The sequence below is a fragment of the Triticum aestivum genome, chromosome 5A, assembly GCF_018294505.1.
Source record: "Triticum aestivum cultivar Chinese Spring chromosome 5A, IWGSC CS RefSeq v2.1, whole genome shotgun sequence".
Lineage (NCBI taxonomy): Eukaryota > Viridiplantae > Streptophyta > Magnoliopsida > Poales > Poaceae > Triticum > Triticum aestivum.
Genome location: NC_057806.1, coordinates 293,415,115 through 293,437,255, shown reverse-complemented (window position 1 = coordinate 293,437,255; position 22,141 = coordinate 293,415,115). Strand labels below are relative to the sequence as shown.

General features: G+C 45.6%; 1 protein-coding gene across 1 annotated transcript; it reads left to right on the top strand.

Annotated features, from left to right (window-relative positions):
- The first annotated feature begins 19,176 nt into the window (after window positions 1-19,176).
- On the top strand, window positions 19,177-21,926 carry LOC123106822 (AT-hook motif nuclear-localized protein 7). Its single transcript, XM_044528865.1, has 5 exons — window positions 19,177-19,875; window positions 20,364-20,431; window positions 20,553-20,693; window positions 21,048-21,206; window positions 21,296-21,926. Exons 1-5 carry the CDS (start codon window positions 19,488-19,490, stop codon window positions 21,647-21,649), a joined length of 1,110 nt encoding a protein of 369 aa, XP_044384800.1. The 5' UTR covers window positions 19,177-19,487; the 3' UTR covers window positions 21,650-21,926.
- The last annotated feature ends 215 nt before the right edge of the window (window positions 21,927-22,141 follow it).

Sequence of the window (22,141 nt, the reverse complement as noted above, 5' to 3'; positions counted from 1 at the left end):
TTCGGCCCCCCTTTCTTTCTCTCTTCTCCCTTTCCTTTTCCTCTCTGGTAAAATAAGGAAGTGGGGCACCCCATGGATGCCTCTCCTCCCTTCCCACCTATATATATGAGGGGAGGGGTGCCTAGAAAACACAGCATCAATTGTTATCCATGTGCGGCGCCCCCCTCCATAGTTTACACCCCGGTCATATTCTCATGGTTCTTAGGCGAAGCCCTGCGCGGATCACTTTACCGTCACCGTCACCATGCTGTCTTGCTGACGGAACTCATCTACTTCCTCGACATCTTGCTGGATCAAGAGGACAAGGGACGTCACCGAGCTGAACGTGTGCAGAACTCGAAGGTGTCGTATGTTCGATGCTTGATCGGTCGGAGCTAGAATAAGTTCGACTACATCAACCGCGTTGTCAAACGCTTCCACTTTCAGTCTATGAGGGTACGTAGACACACTATCCCCTTTGTTGATATGCATCTCCATGGATAGATCATTGCGTGTGCATAGATTTTTTTGTTTTCCATGCAATGTTTCCCAACAATATTGAATCACAAAGCTTAACACCAATATTTTTACTAACTATTTTTATTAACTATTAAGCTTCCATAATATAACTTCCATATATTTGATCATACGCAACTCATTCAGTGATCTACATGAAAGTTTTTACTATACCACTCTTGTATACCTATCATTTTCAGACTAAACATATAGCCTATAGCTCATGCAAATTACCACTTCCTATTTAAAAACTCTCAAAAGATATAAGTGAAGCATGAAAGTGCAAATGATTCCTATAAAATATGACTACCGTCATGCTTGACAGATATAAGTGAAGCATATGAGCAACTGCCTTAACTCAAAAGGTATAAGTGAAGCATAAAGAGCATTCTAACAAATCATGTTGAATGTGTGTGTCTCATAAAACGTGTGTCCAACAAACAATGACTGTGACAAATAATCAAACAAAATAAAGCTATAGCACACAATGCTCCAAGTAAAACACATATCATGAGATGAATAAAATATAGCTTCGAGTAACATACGAGTAGATTGGTGACGAAAGAGGGGATGCCTTCCGGGGCATCCCCAAGCTTAGACGCTTGGGTCTTCCTTGGATATTACCTTGGGGTGACTTGGGCATCCACAACCTTAGGGTCTTGTCGTTCCTTCTTCCTTCATCCATCGTAAACTCACCCAAAGCTTGAAAACTTCGCCACACAAAACACAATAGAACCTCGTGAGATCCATTAGTATAATTGGTAAACCATAAACTTAGGTATTGTTATAAATAGATTCATAATTGCCATTGCATAATACCTACTATATTATAACTTATCCATGACTTATACCCCCCTATATAATCCATAGCATCATTAAAATAAGCACACTATGCAATAAAGACAGAATCTGTCTAAAACAGAACAATTTGTAATGACCTGAACTAAAATCATACTTCAGTAACTCTAAACATTCTGAAAAATTAGGACAACATAGGAAATTTGTATCATAATACTGTGTAAAATTCAGACCCAGATCATGTTCGAGTAAAAAATGTAAATTCAAATACTAGGCGCAAAAGTTTCTGGTTTTGCACAAAATCAATTCAACTATCATCTAAATCATCCCAAAGGCTTTACTTGGCACAAAATAAAAATAAAAGATAAAACACAATCATTATAGTAGCAATAATCATGTTGGCACACAAAAACATAAAATAAAAATGAAAATAAAGATAACTATTGGGTTGCCTCCCAACAAGCACTATTGTTTAATGCCCCTAGCTAATCACAATGCATAGTTTCAAGTATTATCATCATTCATAGTAATTCCATAGATAACTCTCATAATGGATTCATATGGTGGTTTAATTCTCTTCCTTGGTAAGTGTTTCATCCCTTTCTTTAATGGGAATTGGAATGGTATATTTCCTTCTTTCATATCAATAATTGCACCTATGGTAAAATGGCCTACCAAGTATTATAGGGTAAGATGGATTACATTCAATATCAATCACAATGAAATACACGGGTACATAATTCCTATTAGAAAGTATGACAACATCATTAATTCTACCAAATGGTTTCTTAATTGTTTAATCGGCTAAATGATAGTTGAGGGGACAATCATCCATATCAATGAGACCTAGAACATCACATAAAGCTTTTGGTATAGTAGAGACGGTAGCTCCTACGTCACATAGAGTATTACATTCATAATATTTAATCATAACTTTAATTGTAGGTTGCCATTCATCCCTTGGTATAGACCCTTCTAATTCAAGCTTTTCTTCATGAGCTTTAATGAAGGCTTCTACAACGTGTTTAGTAAAAGCCCTGTTTTGTTCATAAGCATTAGGTGAATTAATCATGGATTGCAACAAGGAAATACATTCAATTAAAGAGCAACTATCAAAATTAAAGTCTTTGTAATCCAAAGTAGTGGGTACATTGCTATCTAAAGTTTTAACCTACAGTCCCTTTATCATCAAGTTTTATGTTACTAAATAAAGTTTAATAGGTGTCACACCAATCATTTTAATATCTTCATCATTATTATCATAGAAACTGGGTGCGAGCACCTTTTCTAGAAATTCGCGTTTACCTCTCATCATTTCCGTCCTTTTTATACTTTCATCCACTGTGATACGCGTTGGGATTTCCCCGAAGAGGAGGGTGTTGTAGTATAGTAGCAGATAGTATTTCCCTGTAACGCCCTCGATGCGGCTATATCTCCCACGTGTCGAAGCACGACTTAGAGGCATAACCGCATTGAAAGCAATGTCGCAAGTGAGGTAATCTTCACAAACAACCCATGTAATACAATAAGGGAAAAGAGATACATAGTTGGCTTACAATCGCCACTTCACACAAATACATGAATAAAGCATTACATCATCCAAATACAATCAAGGTCCGACTACGGAACCAAAATAAAAGAAGAACCCCAAATGCGACAAGGTCCCCGATCGACCCCAACTGGGCTCCACTACTGAACAACTAGAACGAAACAACACAAAGGACAAGATCTTCATCGAGCTCCTCCTGAGCTTGGTTGCGTCATCTGCACGGACTCATCGGCACCTGCAAGCTGGTTTTGGAAGTATCTGTGAGCCACGGGGACTCAGCAATCTCGCACCCTCGCGATCAAGACTATTTAAGCTTATGGGTAAGGTAAAGGTATGAGGTGGAACTGCAACAAGCGACTAGCATATATGGTGGCTAACATACACAAATGAGAGCGAGAAGAGAAGGCAAAGCATGGTCGATAAAAGTATGATCAAGAAGTGATCCTAAACAACCTACGTCAAGCATAACTCCAACACCGTGTTCACTTCCCGGACTCCGCCGGAAAGAGACCATCACGGTAACACACGTGGTTGATTCATTTTAATTAAGGTCAAGTTTAGGTTTTCTACAACCGGACATTAACAAATTCCCATCTGCCCATAACCGCGGGCACGGCTTTCAAAAGTTCAAAACCCTGCAGGGGTGTCCCAACTTAGCCCATCACAAGCTCTCATGGTCTACGAAGGAATAGACCTCCTCCCGAGACATTCCGATCAGACTCGGTATCTCGGTACAACAAGACATCCTCGACAATGGTAAAACAAGTCCAGCAAGACCACCCGATGCGCCGACATCCCGATAGGAGCTGCACATATCTCGTTCTCAGGGCAACACCGGATAAGCAATCCGTACAACTAAAACCAGCCCTCGAGTTTCTCCAAGGTGGCGCTGCAAGGGGCTCTAGTTTGGACCAACACTTAGACAAGCACTGGCCCGGGGGGTTTAAAATAAGATGACCCTTGGGATGCGTGACTCCCAAGGGAAAAAGGCTAGGTGGCGAATGGTAAAACCAAGGTTGGGCCTTGCTGGAGGAGTTTTATTCAAAGCGAACTGTCAAGGGGTTCCCATTATAACCCAACCACGTGAGGAACGCAAAATCCGGGAACATAACACCGATATGACGGAAACTAGGGCGGCAAGAGTGGAACAAAATACCAGGCATACGACCGAGCCTTCCACCCTTTACCAAGTATATAGATGCATTAATTAAATAAGATATATAGTGATATCCCAACAAGTAAACATGTTCCAACAAGGAACAACATCTCCATGGTCCAACAAGAAACAAACTTCGATCTTCACCTGCAACTAACAACGCTATAAGAGGGTCTGAGCAAAGCGGTAACATAGCCAAACAACGGTTTGCTAGGACAAGGTGGGTTAGAGGCTTGGTTCAACAATATGGGAGGCATGATAAGCAAGTGGTAGGTATCGCAGCATAGGCATAGCAAAAGAGCGAGCAACTAGCAAGCAAAGATAGAAGTGATTTCGAGGGTATGATCATCTTGCCTGAGATCCCGCAAGGAAGAAGAACGAGTCCATGAAGAAGACAAACGGACGTAGTCGAACGGGTCCTCATAAACACGACGTTATCGGAACCAACCCGAAGAAGCAACACCGGAAAGAAGCAAACAACAAAGTAAACAACCACCACATAAGCATGGCACGATGCGCAAACAAGTATGATGCATGTCCGGTTTAAAGAGGCATGGCATGGCAAAGTGCACAAACAATCCTACAAATTAAATGGAGCTCATTATGCAACGGTGCATTTTGACGAAAAACCACATGACTTATTTAGTTCTCTCTCGTTTATGTACCCAACAAGATTAAATGTTGTTAGCATGGCAAGAGGTGAAGCAAATGAAAACTACCTATCTAGTCAAGGTTAAATGAGGCCGGAAGCAACGAACAACAATTCCGGAAACTCCTCATGGGCATATATTAGGTTCGGTCCTGTTCTGCCCTAAACATAATTTTAGAGTTTTTAACATGCAAAGCAATGTCACCAAGATAAACTAGGCAAAATTCTACCCCATTTACATATAAAGTTTATTAAATTTGGAACTACGGTTATTTAGTTATGAGTTAAAGCATTTTAGCATGGCATATGGACAAATTTAAACAAACAACATTTTAAACATTTTAAACATGGATGAAAGTTGGATATTATGAATCTAGACAAAAATCTAAGCAAGTTTCATATATAAATCATTTTAATCCGATGCACGAATTGTGAGTTATTATATGCATGAACATGGGGGTCTTTTCTGCAAAACTGGCAAACTCTGGATAAATGGACAAATTCGCAGCGCACAGAAAAAAAACAACTATGGGCTGAATCTGAGAAGAACTGGGCTGCTCGCCATGGGCCACGGCCCGGTACGGTGAAGGAGGAGGCAGGCCGGGCAGGTGCTGGGCCAGCTGCGCAGTGGGCTAGGGAGGCGTTGGGCTATGGTCAACGCGAACGAGCGGGCTCCTTCTGGATCGAAGCAGAGCCATGGCAATGGCGGCGGCTGGCGAACTTGGTGGCGGGGACGGAGGAGCGGGGCTCCGGTGAGGTTGGGGCTCCGATGAGCCGAGGCGATGCCGGGAACGGATCAAGTACCCTGGATCCAGCGGGGCCAGGCCGGATCCGATGAAGACGAAGCCGGCGGTGGAGCTACCTAAAGTGCCTGCGAGAGAGAGGGAGACTAACCGGGTGAGGGGGAGAGAGGGAAGAAAAGGGAGCACGGGGAACAAAGTGCGGATGACCTGGGAGGAGGCGGTCGTCCTCAGTGGCACGAGGTTTGACTCCGGTGAGGTAGCAGCTCAGCAGTGGCGACGCGGGCGGGGTCCTGCGAGCGGATCTGGCAGGAGGAGGTGGCGAGGCTCCAGGCGGCGGTGTGATGCGGTCGTCTCGGGCCCAGATCGGCACGGGCGGGCCGTAGATGGGTCAGGCAGGCCGCGGTGAAGTGGGGCACTGGGGAGGCGACGTGGAGACCTGCGAGTGGCTGCGGGAGGCAGGGTAGGCGACGTGGCAGCGCCCGGTTGGCTAGGGCGACGCCTCAGGTGGCGGCACGTCCTTTGGCAACGCCCCAAGTGGCGACGGGGAGGTGGCTGCATGCGGAAATCGAGGAGAAGGTGGCTGGCGGCTGCGGGGATCCCGAGGGGAAGGCTAGAAGTAGGTGGAGGGGGTTTAGGGTTCCAAAAAATGGAAGGGGAAGGTCTATATATAGACAAGGGGGCTAGGTTAGGGGGAATAGCTCCGTTTTGGATCCGTTCGATCACCATCGGACGGTTTCAGATAGAGGGGGGGACTAGGTTGGTTGCAGGTGGGCTGTGGAGAGACCGTGGGCTGAGAAGAGAGAGAGAAGCAGAGCAGTCCGGCGACTGTTTCCGAAAACCGAAAACGTCCGACGAAAAGACCGGCTATACTGCCGCTATAGTTTAACGGTTGGGCTAACAAACGAACTCCGAATGCGATGAAACTTGGCAGGCGGTTTACCTACACTGTAACAAGACCGCACGCCAACTCTCATCCCATACCGAGAACATTTTCCAGCCACTTATAAAATAATATTTCGGACATGCCGCGGGCGCGTGCAAGTGTGTCTAGGCTCAGAACGGACAACAGACGGAACAAGGAGACCGGGACTGATGCAAGTCTTGAAAACATGATGATGCAATGCACATGATGACATGACAAGATGCAACACACAAGCGAATGACAACGCAACAACAGCGAATAACTGGACGACACCTGGCACATCAGTCTCGGGGCGTCACAACACTCCACCACTACGAGAGGATCTCGTCCCAAGATCTAGAATGGCACCGGAGGAACAACGGAAGAGAAAAGAGGAGAGGTAAAAACTAAGTTGCTTCTTTGACGAACGAGTGAAACCACAGAACCTTGAGAGGTTGAACAAATTGGAAGAAATAAAACAACAAGGAAGAACAAAGTTGAAAAACACTCCGTTAGAGAAGAGGGACAAAGAACATTGCGAAAAAAACCTTGAGGTTGAAGGGAAGATATATATTAAAAAACACTCCGGTTAAGGGAGGGGAGCACGGAAGACCAAATTCGGGCAGCACTCCGGTTGAAAAGAAAGGAATAGAATAAGAACTTGATAAGGTGATAGAACTTGAAAAGAGGGCACGACACTCCAGTTAAATGGATAAACATGATCAAAACATGGCCCTGACAAAGCGAGAAGATGGGTTGAGGATAGCAACATCACAATGCCTCCGGAAAAAAGAATGCTAGAATGGAGTTGTTGGAAAACCAACAATGAAAAGAAAAGCTTGATATGGACTTATAGAAGACATCTCAAAATATGAGGTGACAACCTGCCACTCGCGGGAAAAGAATTGGGTTGATATGAACAAATTGACAAGAAAGTATGTCGCACCGGAAAAGGACAAATGAAGAGCTTGGATCATTTATGAGCACCATAATAGCAACAATCCTTAGGGAAGGCTTTAGGTGAAATATAACCCAAGGTAATAGCAATGAAGAGATTGATGGATTTAAAATATCTCGTTCATGACAACATGTGAATCATGAAACATGAATTCAAATTATCAAGAATGACATAATACTACCTCCAACGATACGGGAGAAAAATTGCACTCTGGATTACAATATGAAGAAAGCTTGAGCTTCTTGGAATAGAATCTCGATGAACACTTCGAGAATGAATTAAATCATAGATGAATCATCATGTAGGACATCCATGAGGAACTCCGGTAAACAAAAGATAACGAAAAGAAATAGAAGTAGAAAACACAAGGTGAAACCTTGTAATGATTTAGATGGATCTCCGTGATAATTAGAGCTTGGAACTCCGGAAAAAGAAAAGATGAAACAATTGAAACCAAGAATTTTGATGAGGTTCCGGAATAAGGAATTAATCACTTGAGTGAAACAAGAGTAAGAATTATGTTGTGCGTATCCTTCACCAATTAAATTGATGATAAACAATTGATTTGGCACACTACTTATTCTCGTGGGCAGGATTAAGAGAGATATCGATAACTTGAGAAAATCTTGAATGACCCACCGGTAGAATAGAAACAACGAATAAATTGATAAGGAAGAGAAATCTTGAATGAACCACCGTAAGAATCGGAAAAGAACGAATAAAAGATAACGAATCACCGGGAAGAATTTGCAAATGTACGATGATGCTCGAGAGAATCTAGATACATGAGAACGAAGGGATCACGAACTGATTAGAGATCACTTGAACGAAGCATCGGTAAGATTTGGAGAACCATAGCTGAAAGCTGAGAATGAATAAATTCTGAGATGATGGGCTCCGGAGAAACAAACTGAAAAGAATCTTGAATTGCTCCGGGAGGGAGAAAAGGATTCTCACATTCAAAAACAATTACGAGAGGATGGCAACAAGCTAGAATCACGAATCTTGAAGAGAATGGAGCAAGATTAAAGAGAAACTCTTCTTCGGTCTTCAAAATGACGAGAAACATCACCAAGAATTATTTAGACACTCCGGAAGAATCAAAACGAAGAGGTTGAGCCAACGATGAAAAGAATTGTGAAAGATCTAGGAGAAATACATATGACTGATGATGAATCATTCTTACGTCAAACTTTGACAAGAACTTTGAGGATAGCTCCGGGAAAATAAGAGTCAGGTAAGATCCTGGGAACAGACATGTGGGTTAGGGCCCACTCAAAAGAAACAGCGTTGAAATGATTTAAAAGAGAGGTTGCATCGGTTGAATTAAATGACTTGAATGAGATAACATCCTCGAAAGATCTTGAAAGAATCTTGAATGACAAGACGAACCTTTTGAGAAAATTTGAGCACTCCGGGACAATTGAATAGCGAGAGGTGAAAGATTGAGAATTGCACCAGCATGAGAAAGCATTGAAAACGAGGAAAGGGATATGATCAACACCAAAAGCTTGACTTGAAACCACCGGAGAAGATAAAAGAAACGAAGAATGATGAACTAGAAGCTCCGTTAGTAACTTCATGAGAATCACCGGATAAGAACATGAAGGAAATAGAACGGAGGGACCTCCATAAAAAATGGATATTTGATAAAGAAATCCAAGTCCTCGAAGAAAAAGGGTGGGTGGGTGGGAAAAACAAAGGCAACTTGGAGATGGATGAAACAAACACTGTTGAGAAGAACTGATCATTGATCTTGCGGAAGTTGAAATGATCGTATCCACTTGAAGAGAAGCACACCGGTTAAAAGGATTGACATGACAATCTCGATTATCAAGAAGGATTAGTATTCACATAGAAATATGAGAAGACCGTTTAGGAAAGGTATGGAATCAACTCTTGACTTCGAAGCAACTCGAATACCACAACTCAAAACGAAAACAAAGGATTGGCTTGCAAAATAAGCCAGAACAAACATATGATAGAGATTTCGTCCGAAGTTTTCGTGGTGGGGCCTACACGGGCTCGATCGTACAGCACCATCATGTACAAGGCAGTGCACATGACATACGAAGCGTCCCCGAGTCGGCATAGCCAAGGACTCTTTAAGACACAACGAGACCACTGTAAAACCGACCGTGAATAGGCGGACCACTAGACGTCGAACCCCAATTTCAAATCATACATCTGTCGAAAAGATATCCTAAGAGCTACTTGAATTCCCACCTATGAAACTCCCGAACCTTTCCGGTTATGCAATCAGGTGTTGGGGATACAGGGGAAGCATAATATCTCACCCAAATCTAGCAAATCCTACATCCAGCTGTATCCATCCTTCAACACATAACCAAGAAACCTTCGGAAATCATCTACCTCAACCTTCGAAAAGCATCCGTTATGCAAGTTATGGCGATACTCCCGAACTCCCGCCCCAGTACTGGGTGGCGTCGAGGTTATTTCACCAACGAACTGCATAAAAGAGATTTTTGATGTCGGCATACTAAACTCAGGTATTCTAGAACTGCAACGATAAAATTATGACGACAACACCTTAGAGATCAACTCCCCGGGACACTTCCACAAAACCCCTGACAGGAGGCACCAAGAAAATGTTCTCGTCACAAAACCATCGGAACGATTCCAAGATACCCGCGTGATCCTAAAAAAAATTTAGTGAAATTTGAGAAGAGAAGAGTCAAAACTCTACGTCAGGATGCCTTACCAGAGCGATGAGGAACTCTCCGATATATAATTCCTGAATGACTCAAAACATTTTTCTAGACACAACTCGGCCGCTAATAACGATCAAGCAAAGGGGCTCCTAAGGTCGGGGAAGGCTCTGATACCAACTTGTAACGCCCTCGATGCGGCTATATCTCCCACGTGTCGAAGCACGACTTAGAGGCATAACCGCATTGAAAGCAATGTCGCAAGTGAGGTAATCTTCGCAAACAACCCATGTAATACAATAAGGGGAAAGAGATACATAGTTGGCTTACAATCGCCACTTCACACAAATACATGAATAAAGCATTACATCATCCAAATACAATCAAGGTCCGACTACGGAACCAAAATAAAAGAAGAACCCCAAATGCGACAAGGTCCCCGATCGACCCCAACTGGGCTCCACTACTGAACAACTAGAACGAAACAACACAAAGGACAATATCTTCATCGAGCTCCTCCTGAGCTTGGTTGCGTCATCTGCACGGACTCATCGGCACCTGCAAGCTGGTTTTGGAAGTATCTGTGAGCCACGGGGACTCAGCAATCTCGCACCCTCGCAATCAAGACTATTTAAGCTTATGGGTAAGGTAAAGGTATGAGGTGGAGCTACAGCAAGCGACTAGCATATATGGTGGCTAACATACGCAAATGAGAGCGAGAAGAGAAGGCAAAGCATGGTCGATAAAAGTATGATCAAGAAGTGATCCTAAACAACCTACGTCAAGCATAACTCCAACACCGTGTTCACTTCCCGGACTCCGCCGGAAAGAGACCATCACGGTAACACACGTGGTTGATTCATTTTAATTAAGGTCAAGTTTAGGTTTTCTACAACCGGACATTAACAAATTCCCATCTGCCCATAACCGCGGGCACGGCTTTCGAAAGTTCAAAACCCTACAGGAGTGTCCCAACTTAGCCCATCACAAGCTCTCACGGTCTACGAAGGAATAGACCTCCTCCCGAGACATTCCGATCAGACTCGGTATCTCGGTACAACAAGACATCCTCGACAATGGTAAAACAAGTCCAGCAAGACCACCCGATGCGCCGACATCCCGATAGGAGCTGCACATATCTCATTCTCAGGGCAACACCGGATAAGCAATCCGTACAACTAAAACCAGCCCTCGAGTTTCTCCGAGGTGGCGCTGCAAGGGGCTCTAGTTTGGACCAACACTTAGACAAGCACTGGCCCAGGGGGTTTAAAATAATATGCCCCTTGGGATGCGTGACTCCCAAGGGAAAAAGGCTAGGTGGCGAATGGTAAAACCAAGGTTGGGCCTTGCTGGAGGAGTTTTATTTAAAGTGAACTGTCAAGGGGTTCCCATTATAACCCAACCGCGTGAGGAACGCAAAATCCGGGAACATAACACCGATATGACGGAAACTAGGGCGGCAAGAGTGGAACAAAATACCAGGCATACGGCCGAGCCTTCCACCCTTTACCAAGTATATAGATGCATTAATTGAATAAGATATATAGTGATATCTCAACAAGTAAACATGTTCCAACAAGGAACAACATCTCCATGGTCCAACAAGAAACAAACTTCAATCTTCACCTGCAACTAACAACGCTATAAGAGGGGCTGAGCAAAGCGGTAACATAGCCAAACAACGGTTTGCTAGGACAAGGTGGGTTAGAGGCTTGGTTCAACAATATGGGAGGCATGATAAGCAAGTGGTAGGTATCGCAGCATAGGCATAGCAAAAGAGCGAGCAACTAGCAAGAAAGATAGAAGTGATTTCGAGGGTATGATCATCTTGCCAGAGATCCCGCAAGGAAGAAGAACGAGTCCATGAAGAAGACAAACGGACGTAGTCGAACGGGTCCTCACAAACACGACGTTATCGGAACCAACCCGAAGAAGCAACACCGGAAAGAAGCAAACAACAAAGTAAACAACCACCACATAAGCATGGCATGATGCGCAAACAAGTATGATGCATGTCCGGTTTAAAGAGGCATGGCATGGCAAAGTGCACAAACAATCCTACAAATTAAATGGAGCTCATTATGCAACGGTGCATTTTGACGAAAAACCACATGACTTATTTAGTTCTCTCTCGTTTATGTACCCAACAAGATTAAATGTTGTTAGCATGGCAAGAGGTGAAGCAAATGAAAACTACCTATCTAGTCAAGGTTAAATGAGGCCGGAAGCAACGAACAACAATTCCGGAAACTCCTCATGGGCATATATTAGGTTCGGTCCTGTTCTGCCCTAAACATAATTTTAGAGTTTTTTAACATGCAAAGCAATGTCACCAAGATAAACTAGGCAAAATTCTACCCCATTTACATATAAAGTTTATTAAATTTGGAACTACGGTTATTTAGTTATGAGTTAAAGCATTTTAGCATGGCATATGGACAAATTTAAACAAACAACATTTTAAACATTTTAAACATGGATGAAAGTTGGATATTATGAATCTAGACAAAAATCTAAGCAAGTTTCATATATAAATCATTTTAATCCGATGCACGAATTGTGAGTTATTATATGCATGAACATGGGGGTCTTTTCTACAAAACTGGCAAACTCTGGATAAATGGACAAATTTGCAGCGCACAGAAAAAAAATAACTATGGGCTGAATCTGAGAAGAACTGGGCTGCTCACCATGGGCCACGGCCCGGTACGATGAAGGAGGAGGCAGGCAGGGCAGGTGCTGGGCCAGCTGCGCAGTGGGCTAGGGAGGCGCTGGGCTACGGTCAACACGAACGAGCGGGCTCCTTCTGGATCGAAGCAGAGCCATGGCAATGGCAGCGGCTGGCGAACTTGGTGGCGGGGACGGAGGAGCGGGGCTCTAGTGAGGTTGGGGCTTCGATGAGCCGAGGCGAGGCCGGGAACGGATCAAGTACCCTGGATCCAGCGGGGCCAGGCCGGATCCGATGAAGACGAAGCCGGCGGTGGAGCTACCTACAGTGCCTGCGAGAGAGAGGGAGACTGACCGGGTGAGGGGGAGAGAGGGAAGAAAAGGGAGCACGGGGAACAATGTGTGGATGACCTGGGAGGAGGCAGTCGTCCTCAGTGGCACGAGGTTTGACTCCGGCGAGGTAGCAGCTCAGCGGTGGCGACGCGGGCGGGGTCCTGTGAGCAGATCTGGCAGGAGGAGGCGGCGAGGCTCCAGGCGGCGGTGTGATGCGGTCGTCTCGGGCCCAGATCGGCACGGGCGGGCCGTAGATGGGTCAGGCGGGCCGCGGTGAAGTGGGGCACTGGGGAGGCGGCGTGGAGACCTACGAGTGGCTGCGGGAGGCAGGGTAGGTGACGTGGCAGCGCCCGATTGGCCAGGGCAACGCCTCAGGTGGCGGCACGGCCTTTGGCAACGCCCCAAGTGGCGACGGGGAGGTGGCTGCGTGCGGAAATCAAGGAGAAGGTGGCTGGCGGCTGCGGGGATCCCGAGGGGAAGGCTAGAAGTAGGTGGAGGGGGTTTAGGGTTCCAAAAAATGGAAGGGGAAGGTCTATATATAGACAAGGGGGCTAGGTTAGGGGGAATAGCTCCGTTTTGGATCCGTTCGATCACCATCGGACGGTTTCAGATAGAAGGGGGGACTAGGTTGGTTGCTGGTGGGCTGTGGAGAGACCGTGGGCTAAGAAGAGAGAGAGAAGCAGAGCAGTCCGGCGACTGTTTCCGAAAACCGAAAACGTCCGACGAAAAGACCGGCTATACTGCCGCTATAGTTTAACGGTTGGGCTAACAAACGAACTCCGAATGCGATGAAACTTGGCAGGTGGTCTACCTACACTATAACAAGACCGCACGCCAACTCTCATCCCATACCGAGAACATTTTTCGGCCACTTATAAAATAATATTTCGGACATGCCGCGGGCGCGTGCAAGTGTGTCTGGGCTCAGAACGGACAACGGACGGAACAAGGAGACCGGGACTGATGCAAGTTTTGAAAACATGATGATGCAATGCACATGATGACATGACAAGATGCAACACGCAAGCGAATGAAAACGCAACAACAGCGAATAACTGGACGACACCTGGCACATCGGTCTCGGGGCGTCACATTCCCTTAGTTAAGAACCAAGGTTTATCGAACCAATAGGAGACTCACTCCGACAGACGTCAACAGTACCTGCACACACGCACAACAAATACTTGCACCCAACACGGGCAAGAGGGTTGTCAATCCCCTTGTACTCGTTAAATTGAAGGATTAATTCTGTGGTTGATAGATAGATAAATTGCAAAGTAAAATAAAAGATAATGAATTGCAGCAATGTATTTTTAGGGTTATAGTAAATATAAAGTGAATGGACCCGATGGCATAGCTTTCACTAGAGGCATCTCTGTCATGAGCATAGCAACAGTGGATAAAATTAATGTTGGGTAATTGATAGAAAATAGCATAGTTAGGACGTTATTCTTGGCATGATCAATACATAGGCATTACATCTGTGACAAGTATACTGAAATGATTCTGCACTACTACTATTGATCCACCCAGGGGTCGGGCCAGGATTTGAGCATAGGGGGTGAAGAAGATAATATAACACATGTCACATGAAATGTAGGATAACGCTTTACGCATGAATATACTATATATGTGGTTTGTTTTCAGTTTAGCTTATTTAAGATTTTTACTTGTGCCATGATATTTCAGTCGGCAGTTTGTATACCGATCAATCAGAGTATCTCCTGAACTAGATTACATTTTCAATGGCAGAGTGGTACTTAATTATTCTCTTAATTCTTGAATCATAAAAAATAATTTGATCTATATCTAACCCGTATTTCAAATTTGTCTTATGCGATTCTATGTTATTATATATATATACATCCTATGTTGAAAGTTTCTAACAAAAATGCTAAATACTAGATATAAACTATAATCGATCTAAGAAAGATAATAGCAGGTAATTTGTATAAATCTACCACTTCTTTTGCGGGGCAGTGTAAGTGTAGCATTGATAGTGATATGTGATGAGATGCATACCTTTGATCTCAGATGTGATTCATGTGAGCCAGGCTGAGAGGTATTATAATGACCGAGGGGCCATGGACAATAGGTGCGACGCCACAACCACAAGGCCATGGTGTCAATCGCTTTAGGAAGCGGCGAAAGCTTCTAGCGGCAACTCATGCCTATGCGGCTATGCCCTAGGCCGACGGCGACAGCTTAACGAAACAAAACACAAGTAAGAAATCCATGCGTGTGAATCGTTCGATCATAGCCGTCGGCTGGCTCTTTTTCTGGCTGGCCCTAGCATGGTGTGGATTGTCTTCTTCGGCTTTGTTAACCAGCCGATTCAGTTCTTGGCCCACTCAAGTGTTTTATTTGTGCTAATAGCCTAGTACAAGTGGCAACATAGTGCTATTAATACCGCTAACCCCTGCTAGAGTTTGTTGGGGTGGCCTAACCATAGGGGGGGTCTGCCCCCGCTCGCCCCCTACTGGCACCACCCCCGACTCCACCCCTCGATCGCTATCCATCATGCATCTTAAGGTATTAAGTTCATAACAAACGAAGTAATGCTTGGAGCACAATGACATAATGTAGACAAAGTAATACCAATTAATATGTTTGAGCTCCGTCATTTTACCCTTAGGAGCAACAATACAAATATGTGCCTCGCTACTTCTCTTGTCATAGAGTGAGGACACCACAAGATTGAACCTACCACAAAGCATCTCTCCCATTAAAGATAAATTAATCTAATTGGCCAAACTAGATGGATAAATCAGAGATAAATACAAAGCTATAAAAATCACACATAATAAAGTTCAAAAAAGACTCAGTTACTTTCAATGAATAATCATGTCATAAACTCACAATTCATCGGATCCCAACAAACACACCGCAAAAGGATTACATCGAATCGATCTCCGAAGAGAACATTGTATTGAAGATCAGAGAGAGAGAGAGAGAGAGAGAGAGAGAGAGAGATCTAGCTACTTCTATGCACCTGTAGGTCCTATGGGGACTACTCACTCATCATTAGGATGGCAGCAAGGTTGATGTAGAAGCCCTCCGTGATTGATTCCCCCTCTGGAAGATTAGCGGCGGAGGCCTCCAAATGGGATCACGGAAGAACAGAGGCTTGCGGCGGTGAAATAATTGTTTAGGGTCTCCCTCTAGGTAAATTTTAGATTTTAGGGAGGGTGGGAGGGCACACGTGGGTGCGCCGAATTCAACACATGTAGTGGCCCCGTGCGCGCCCACGGTCCACCCATCATGGACCCCCAAGGCTGGTTGCCGCGGTCCGCACCATCCGTTCCAATCGTATGACGCAGAGAGCTCCCGAGAAGCCCTCGCGACACGCCACCGCTAAAAGGATGGTGCAGAGGAAACGCTCACCCTCGAAGGTCCCTAGGAGGCGAGTACTCCAGCATCCTTTATAGGAGTAATTCATGTTTTATTGTCACATCACCCTCACAAATCGGAACATCATCCCACTTTTTAGCACTTATAGTAAATCCTTTTTATTTTTGCACTTACCATTTCCTTCGGCTCCTCGTGGGATCGATACCTTTACTTATCGAAAAGATCTACAATTGACCTCTTACATTTGTGAGACATCAGGCCTCCACTAGGAAGAAGTTGAAGGTGTGTGGGTTCATGGAGGATGGGGCTTTGGCTACCCAAAATTAAACTCCCGAAGCATTGGTTCTTCAACCACATTTGTTAGATCGTTTCTCTTTGGGCTATCTTGTGCGACGTCCATCTAAATGCTCACTTTGAGTACAACATCACTTGGAAGCACACGACTAGCGGGCATTACTCGGTAACCTCCGGGTACAAAGAGCAATTCCTTAGTGCCACTAGATCTGTCGTGAGCACCACTACATGGAAGGCTTTGGCGCCCCATGAGGTGATTTTTTTTGCTTGGTTGTTCATCCAAAATCGTAACTACAGATAGATGGCCAAGCGTGGGTGCCCAATTTGTGGTTTTTGTCCGCTTTGCAAGGGCGAGGTTGAAAGCGTCAACATTTTTCTCAAGTGTCGGTTCAAGCTCGAGCTTTGGGATATGATCAAGGAGTGGATCCAACTCGTGCATATTGACAAGTCCACTTGGCATTTGAATCCATCCATCAAGGAGTGGTTGGTTAACATATATGATCCCAACAACCCCAATAGAAAAGCCATGGTACCCCCACCATGCTCACCTCCTAGATGATATGGAACTAGAGGAATGCTCGCGTCTTCAGCGACAAGGACACCCCTCCGGCGATCTTGCTATCCCACATCAAGAATGAAGTGATGCTTTGGGTGGTTGTAGGTGCCAAAAAATTAGGGGCAATTTTTTCCAGGAGAGTAACAACCTTATTGTAATGGGTGACATGTAACAAACTATGTTCCTTCTCTTAATTAATGGATGAGGCAAATCTTTTGCCTCTATTCCAAAAAAAGAGTTGTCAATGCTTCCATAAAGTTTTCTCATGTTGATGGGGTTAACCAATAGTCTGTTACACTCAATGGACAATGCTAGAGTATGTCCATATCTTAGAGCCCTGGCCTTTGAACTTAACACATTCGAGCTCCATCCAATCATGTTGATTCCTGCAGCTAAGGTGTCGCAGATAAGAACACAGACTGTTCATGTGACCATCTCATCATCGAAACCTGCATTGATATTCGGTTTCAGATAGCCCCTAGCGGGATTTGGGAGCCACCGAGGACTGCCTGAAGTAGCGCAACCACCATGGTTTCATCAGCCACACGTGACTGAATGAGAAGGAGATGTAGAGTCGACAGGTCCCAACATGGCACCCACAGGGTTCAGGTGCGAGTAATGCTCACCCAAACTCGCACCCGTCCCAATATTTTTTTGCCCAAACCCATACCCATATTAGCACCCCGAGTTTCATATGGTTCCCATACCCGTACCCAACCAATGCGGGTAATACCCATGGGTAAAAATATCCATCTCGATCACCTTTCAGTTCATTTTGCCATGTATAATTTCATCATTTCACCATGTCAAACATAACATTTCAGCATGTATATTTAACATTTTAGCACATGTATACCACATTTCAGCATTTCAACACATGGTGTGGTGAGGAGGGAGATGAGGAGATGAGAGAGATGGCCTGGTCATGTCGCTCCACTACTCCAGGCAGTGTCGGTGGCGCCTACCACCTAGGGTTGCAGCCGAGGCGAGAGGGAGATGGGGTTTGTGTTGTGTGACGACGTGATGGGTGGGTGAGGGGAGGGGATTTTGTGTGCGGGTCGCGTCTGGGTTAGGCTAGCGGTTCCCCCTTTTAGTGAATGACATAGGGGACCTACCTGTAAGATGTACGAATATGTGGGTAGGTGGGTACGCGGGTATGGGTATTGCATTCCCGTACTCGGCTACCCAACGAGTACATTTTTTCCTATTTATGGGTATTTAACTTTTTCAAACCCTTACCCTAATAGGGTTTTTACCCGTCGGGTTCGCGGGTATCCATTGCCATGTTGAGGCAGGTGTTGTTGTTGGATCCAGGGTAGGGGTGAGGGCATCATGGTGTGGTAGCGGATCTCTTCTTCGAAGTCCATGCCCATGGTGTTTCCCATGATGAGTGTGTTCTAGAAGGCAACTTGAGAGGACCAAAAGTAGTCATGTTCATGGCAGAAAGGCGGCGGGCATGCGGCCTTCGATGGTGGAGTTGCGGTTTCAGTTGTAATGGAAGTGGTAGGGTGTGGTGGGTCTCCGGAGAGGAATGAGGGGTGGGAGGGGAAGAAAGGGTCGTCCCAAGAGCCCCACAATCTTCTCTGTAAAATTTGAATTTGTTCCCGGAGTGATTTTTTATTTTTTTTTTGTAAATCTGCATTGGCACTGAGTAAATCATTGCATATTCTTAGATACATTGCACTTTAGTCAAGTGTAAGCACCACACCATTAAAGCCAGTTTCATAGTTTAAGCTGTTTGAAATAGTAGTGCATAATATCATTTGTCTCATTCATTTTTCAACCGTTCATTATAATGGAAGTAATACATAATATTATTTGCCGTAGTTTGTCTTATTGCACACAGTATTCCACTGTTCATTATATTGGAAGTATGTTGTATATTCCAGTACACTTTTGCAGTCCAACCAATCAGCTGGTTGGTCAAAGGAGAGAGGTTGTTCTTTAAAGAATGGAGAGAGAGTGTGTGTGTGGGTGTTTCTTGTGCAGAGAGAGAGAGAGAGAGAGAGAGAGAGAGAGAGAGAGAGAGAGAGGGGGGGGGGGGGGGGGGGGGGGAGAGCGAGCAGGAACCCCGCCATTCTTGTGCAGTTTCTGCCCCAATATCTCTCTCTGTTTTATCTCTGCCACCATTTCTCTCCCTCGTCTTTAAAATATTTCCCCCCATAGAACTTTGGCATATGCTACTACTCCTACTACAACAGTGCTACTGGTGCCTCGGCTAGAGCAACCGGGGAAAGAAAGCAAACTTGCTAAACTAGAGTAGGCGTCTCCTGTCCTCTGGTCTGTCTTCTTCCTCGGTTCGAGGCCAAGCCAGCAAACCAAGAAACCCAACCAAAGACCGGCCAAGCAAGCTACCCCCATATGCTACATGGAGGGGAGGGTGGGCATTGCGGTGGCAGGTGGCCATGAAGCCGGCCTCGGCCTGTTCAGAGCAGACGTTTCCATGGCGGAGCCGCAAGGAGCAGCCAAGGTGGAGTACCGCTCCTCTCCCTCCTCGCCGTCCACCTCCCCGACGCCGTCCCCGCCGCAGGCCGCGGCTGGCCAGGGAGGAGGGTACGCGGCCGCGACGCCGCACGCGTGGAGCTTCGGCGGCGAGCAGGAAAAGCGGAGCGAGGCCAGCGCGGGGGATAACGGCAACGGCAACGGCAACGGCATGCAGATGGCGGGTGACGGCGAGCAGGCGGCCGGCTTGAGCTCCGGGCGGCGCAGGGGCCGGCCACGCGGCTCCGGGAGACGGCAGATCCTAGCCACCCTAGGTCCGTATGCTCCCTCTGGAATCCAAACCTTCTTCTTGAGCGACCCAAAGCTTCCATTTTTGCTGTTCGGGTTCTTGCCATGTTTGCTCCCCCTTGTGCATTTCTATTCCATTGCTAGGATGGGGTCCAGTTAGGGCGGTATCTGTTAGGACAGTTCTGCTGTTCTTGACTCTCATCTTGTCGCATCCGTCTCCGATGTTATTAAAGTGATTCCTATGTTTAATCTCCACTTATTCTCACCAACCTTTACCTGTACTCTTTTCCCATTTATTCTCACCAACCTAGCTTGCGTACGCATTATTGTCAGATTTATCTGGCAGGGTTGAACTAATCGACCTGATCCGTTTGAAAGTTACTAGATGATTTCGTACTTATATGCTAACCTTGATTAAGGTCCTTGTTTCATGCTCTCCAGTAGTTCGGTGACCTAGAAAACTAGTGTAATTGTTTGCCTGCCTGCAATCCTTAAATACTTGTGATTTGTGAAGGGGAATGGTATGCGCTCTCAGCTGGAGGGAGCTTCACACCGCATGTCATCATCGTCCCTGCTAGAGAGGTAATTAATTAGCGTCTTTGGCATCTTAAGCCTCTAATATTCCCCTACATTGTGATCTAGTGGCGGATGGGTGTCGTAATTTGAGAAACACGTCGCTGTTCTTGTCCGATTTGGTTTGTAGGATGTGGCGGCGCGCATAATGTCATTCTCCCAGAGGGGTCCACGCTCGGTCTGCATCCTCGCTGCCAGTGGGACCATCTCCAATGTGGCATTTAACAAGCCTGGCTCATCTGGCTCATCTGATAGCACCTTCACCTACGAGGTATGCAACAAAAATGGCACCAAGAATTTGCTGTTTGCCTCTTATCGCTTTTTTTTCCGGGAATGCGCAAGAGGGTTGCGTGCCTATGTATTAAGAGACAGATAGCAATCCCCTAACAAAAAGAGACAGATAGCAATCAAACATTTTACAAGAATTGCTATTGTGAATCTCTGTTGAATGTTTCATTTGTCCGGAGTAGTTTGCACTCTGCGCTAATTTGGCTTTATTTATACACAATGCAACTTGGTTAATGGCTATGTACTTATGAGGATGGATGAATTCCTTGCCTATTTTAACTGGTGTATTGTGTCTTGCTGATTCAAACTGAAAATATTTCGTGCATCTGATTTCCAGGGCCTGTTTGAGATTCTTCAGCTGACTGGCTCCTTTACAATGGCCGAGGAAGGTGGCCGGAAGAGGACCGGTGGGCTCAGTGTGTCACTTGCTGGCCCCGATGGTCGTGTCATCGGCGGAGTAGTCGCCGGTATGCTGCGTGCTGCCACTCCTATCCAGGTATAGCCCCGGCTTTTCAAGTGCTCTCACACCTTTTGAATTTTGAAACCATCTTTTTCTTCGTTCTCTAACACAGACCGTCTGAACAGGTGATTGTGGGGAGCTTCCTACCGAACAGTCTGAAGCAGCATCAGAGGAGGATGGGCCTGCAGCCGCAACCATCTGCCATTCCAGCGCCGCCGGTGGCTGACACCCCTCCTCCGGTGCTCACAGCTGTAATGCCCATCTCTCAGGCGGCTCCCGGCAATGGTCGCCATGGGCCTCCGGTCCCCATGGCGCCCCTGCAAGTCCATGCCAATGTGGAGCACGCTGCAACCACCGGCCCCATGAACCTGAACTCAAGCTCCGCCGGCTTCACCATGGTCGGCTGGCCTGTTGGCGCACAACCCATGGGTCACAGGCCTTCCCCTGATATCAACCTCTGCTTGACTCCCCAGGAGTAGAATCTGCTGCCGTTTTGTTTTGGTCCCCTCATCACTGACACATTTTGCAGGGCGTTGACTGGGTTCTATCCTAATCAGCTAGATCAGCAGTCCAGTTGGGGGAGAAGCTAGGCTAGAGTGAGGACAATTTAGCCCTAATCTGATAGAGTGATAGGTGGTGCTCTTACATGATCCTTAATTAGGAGAGACTTTTCTATTTGTTCTGGGCTGTTCATTGTGATTTCTGCCATTGCTGTAACGGTTACTTGTAGTACTTTAATCAGTGGTTACATTCTAAGTCCATGTCTGAACGTAGTCTATGGCCTGTTTCCAGAGTCACTGCTTTCTGTTGACGTGTGTTACTTTTGATTTCGAGTAGTGCAATTTGCATCTGCACTTAGGGCCTGTTTCTAGAGTCACTGCCTCCTGTTGACGTGTGTTACTTTCGAGTAGTGTAATTTGCATACAATTTGAATTTGTATATGCACTTAGGGCCTGTTTGGATCGCGGCCA

Bases quoted from the DNA above. Each gene is read 5' to 3' on its own strand.
- LOC123106822 (XM_044528865.1), top strand. From the start codon at position 19,488: ATGGAGGGGAGGGTGGGCATTGCGGTGGCAGGTGGCCATGAAGCCGGC. The intron at 20,694-21,047 runs GTATGCAACAAA...TCTGATTTCCAG, and splicing joins ATAGCACCTTCACCTACGAG to GGCCTGTTTGAGATTCTTCA. The intron at 21,207-21,295 runs GTATAGCCCCGG...CCGTCTGAACAG, and splicing joins GTGCTGCCACTCCTATCCAG to GTGATTGTGGGGAGCTTCCT.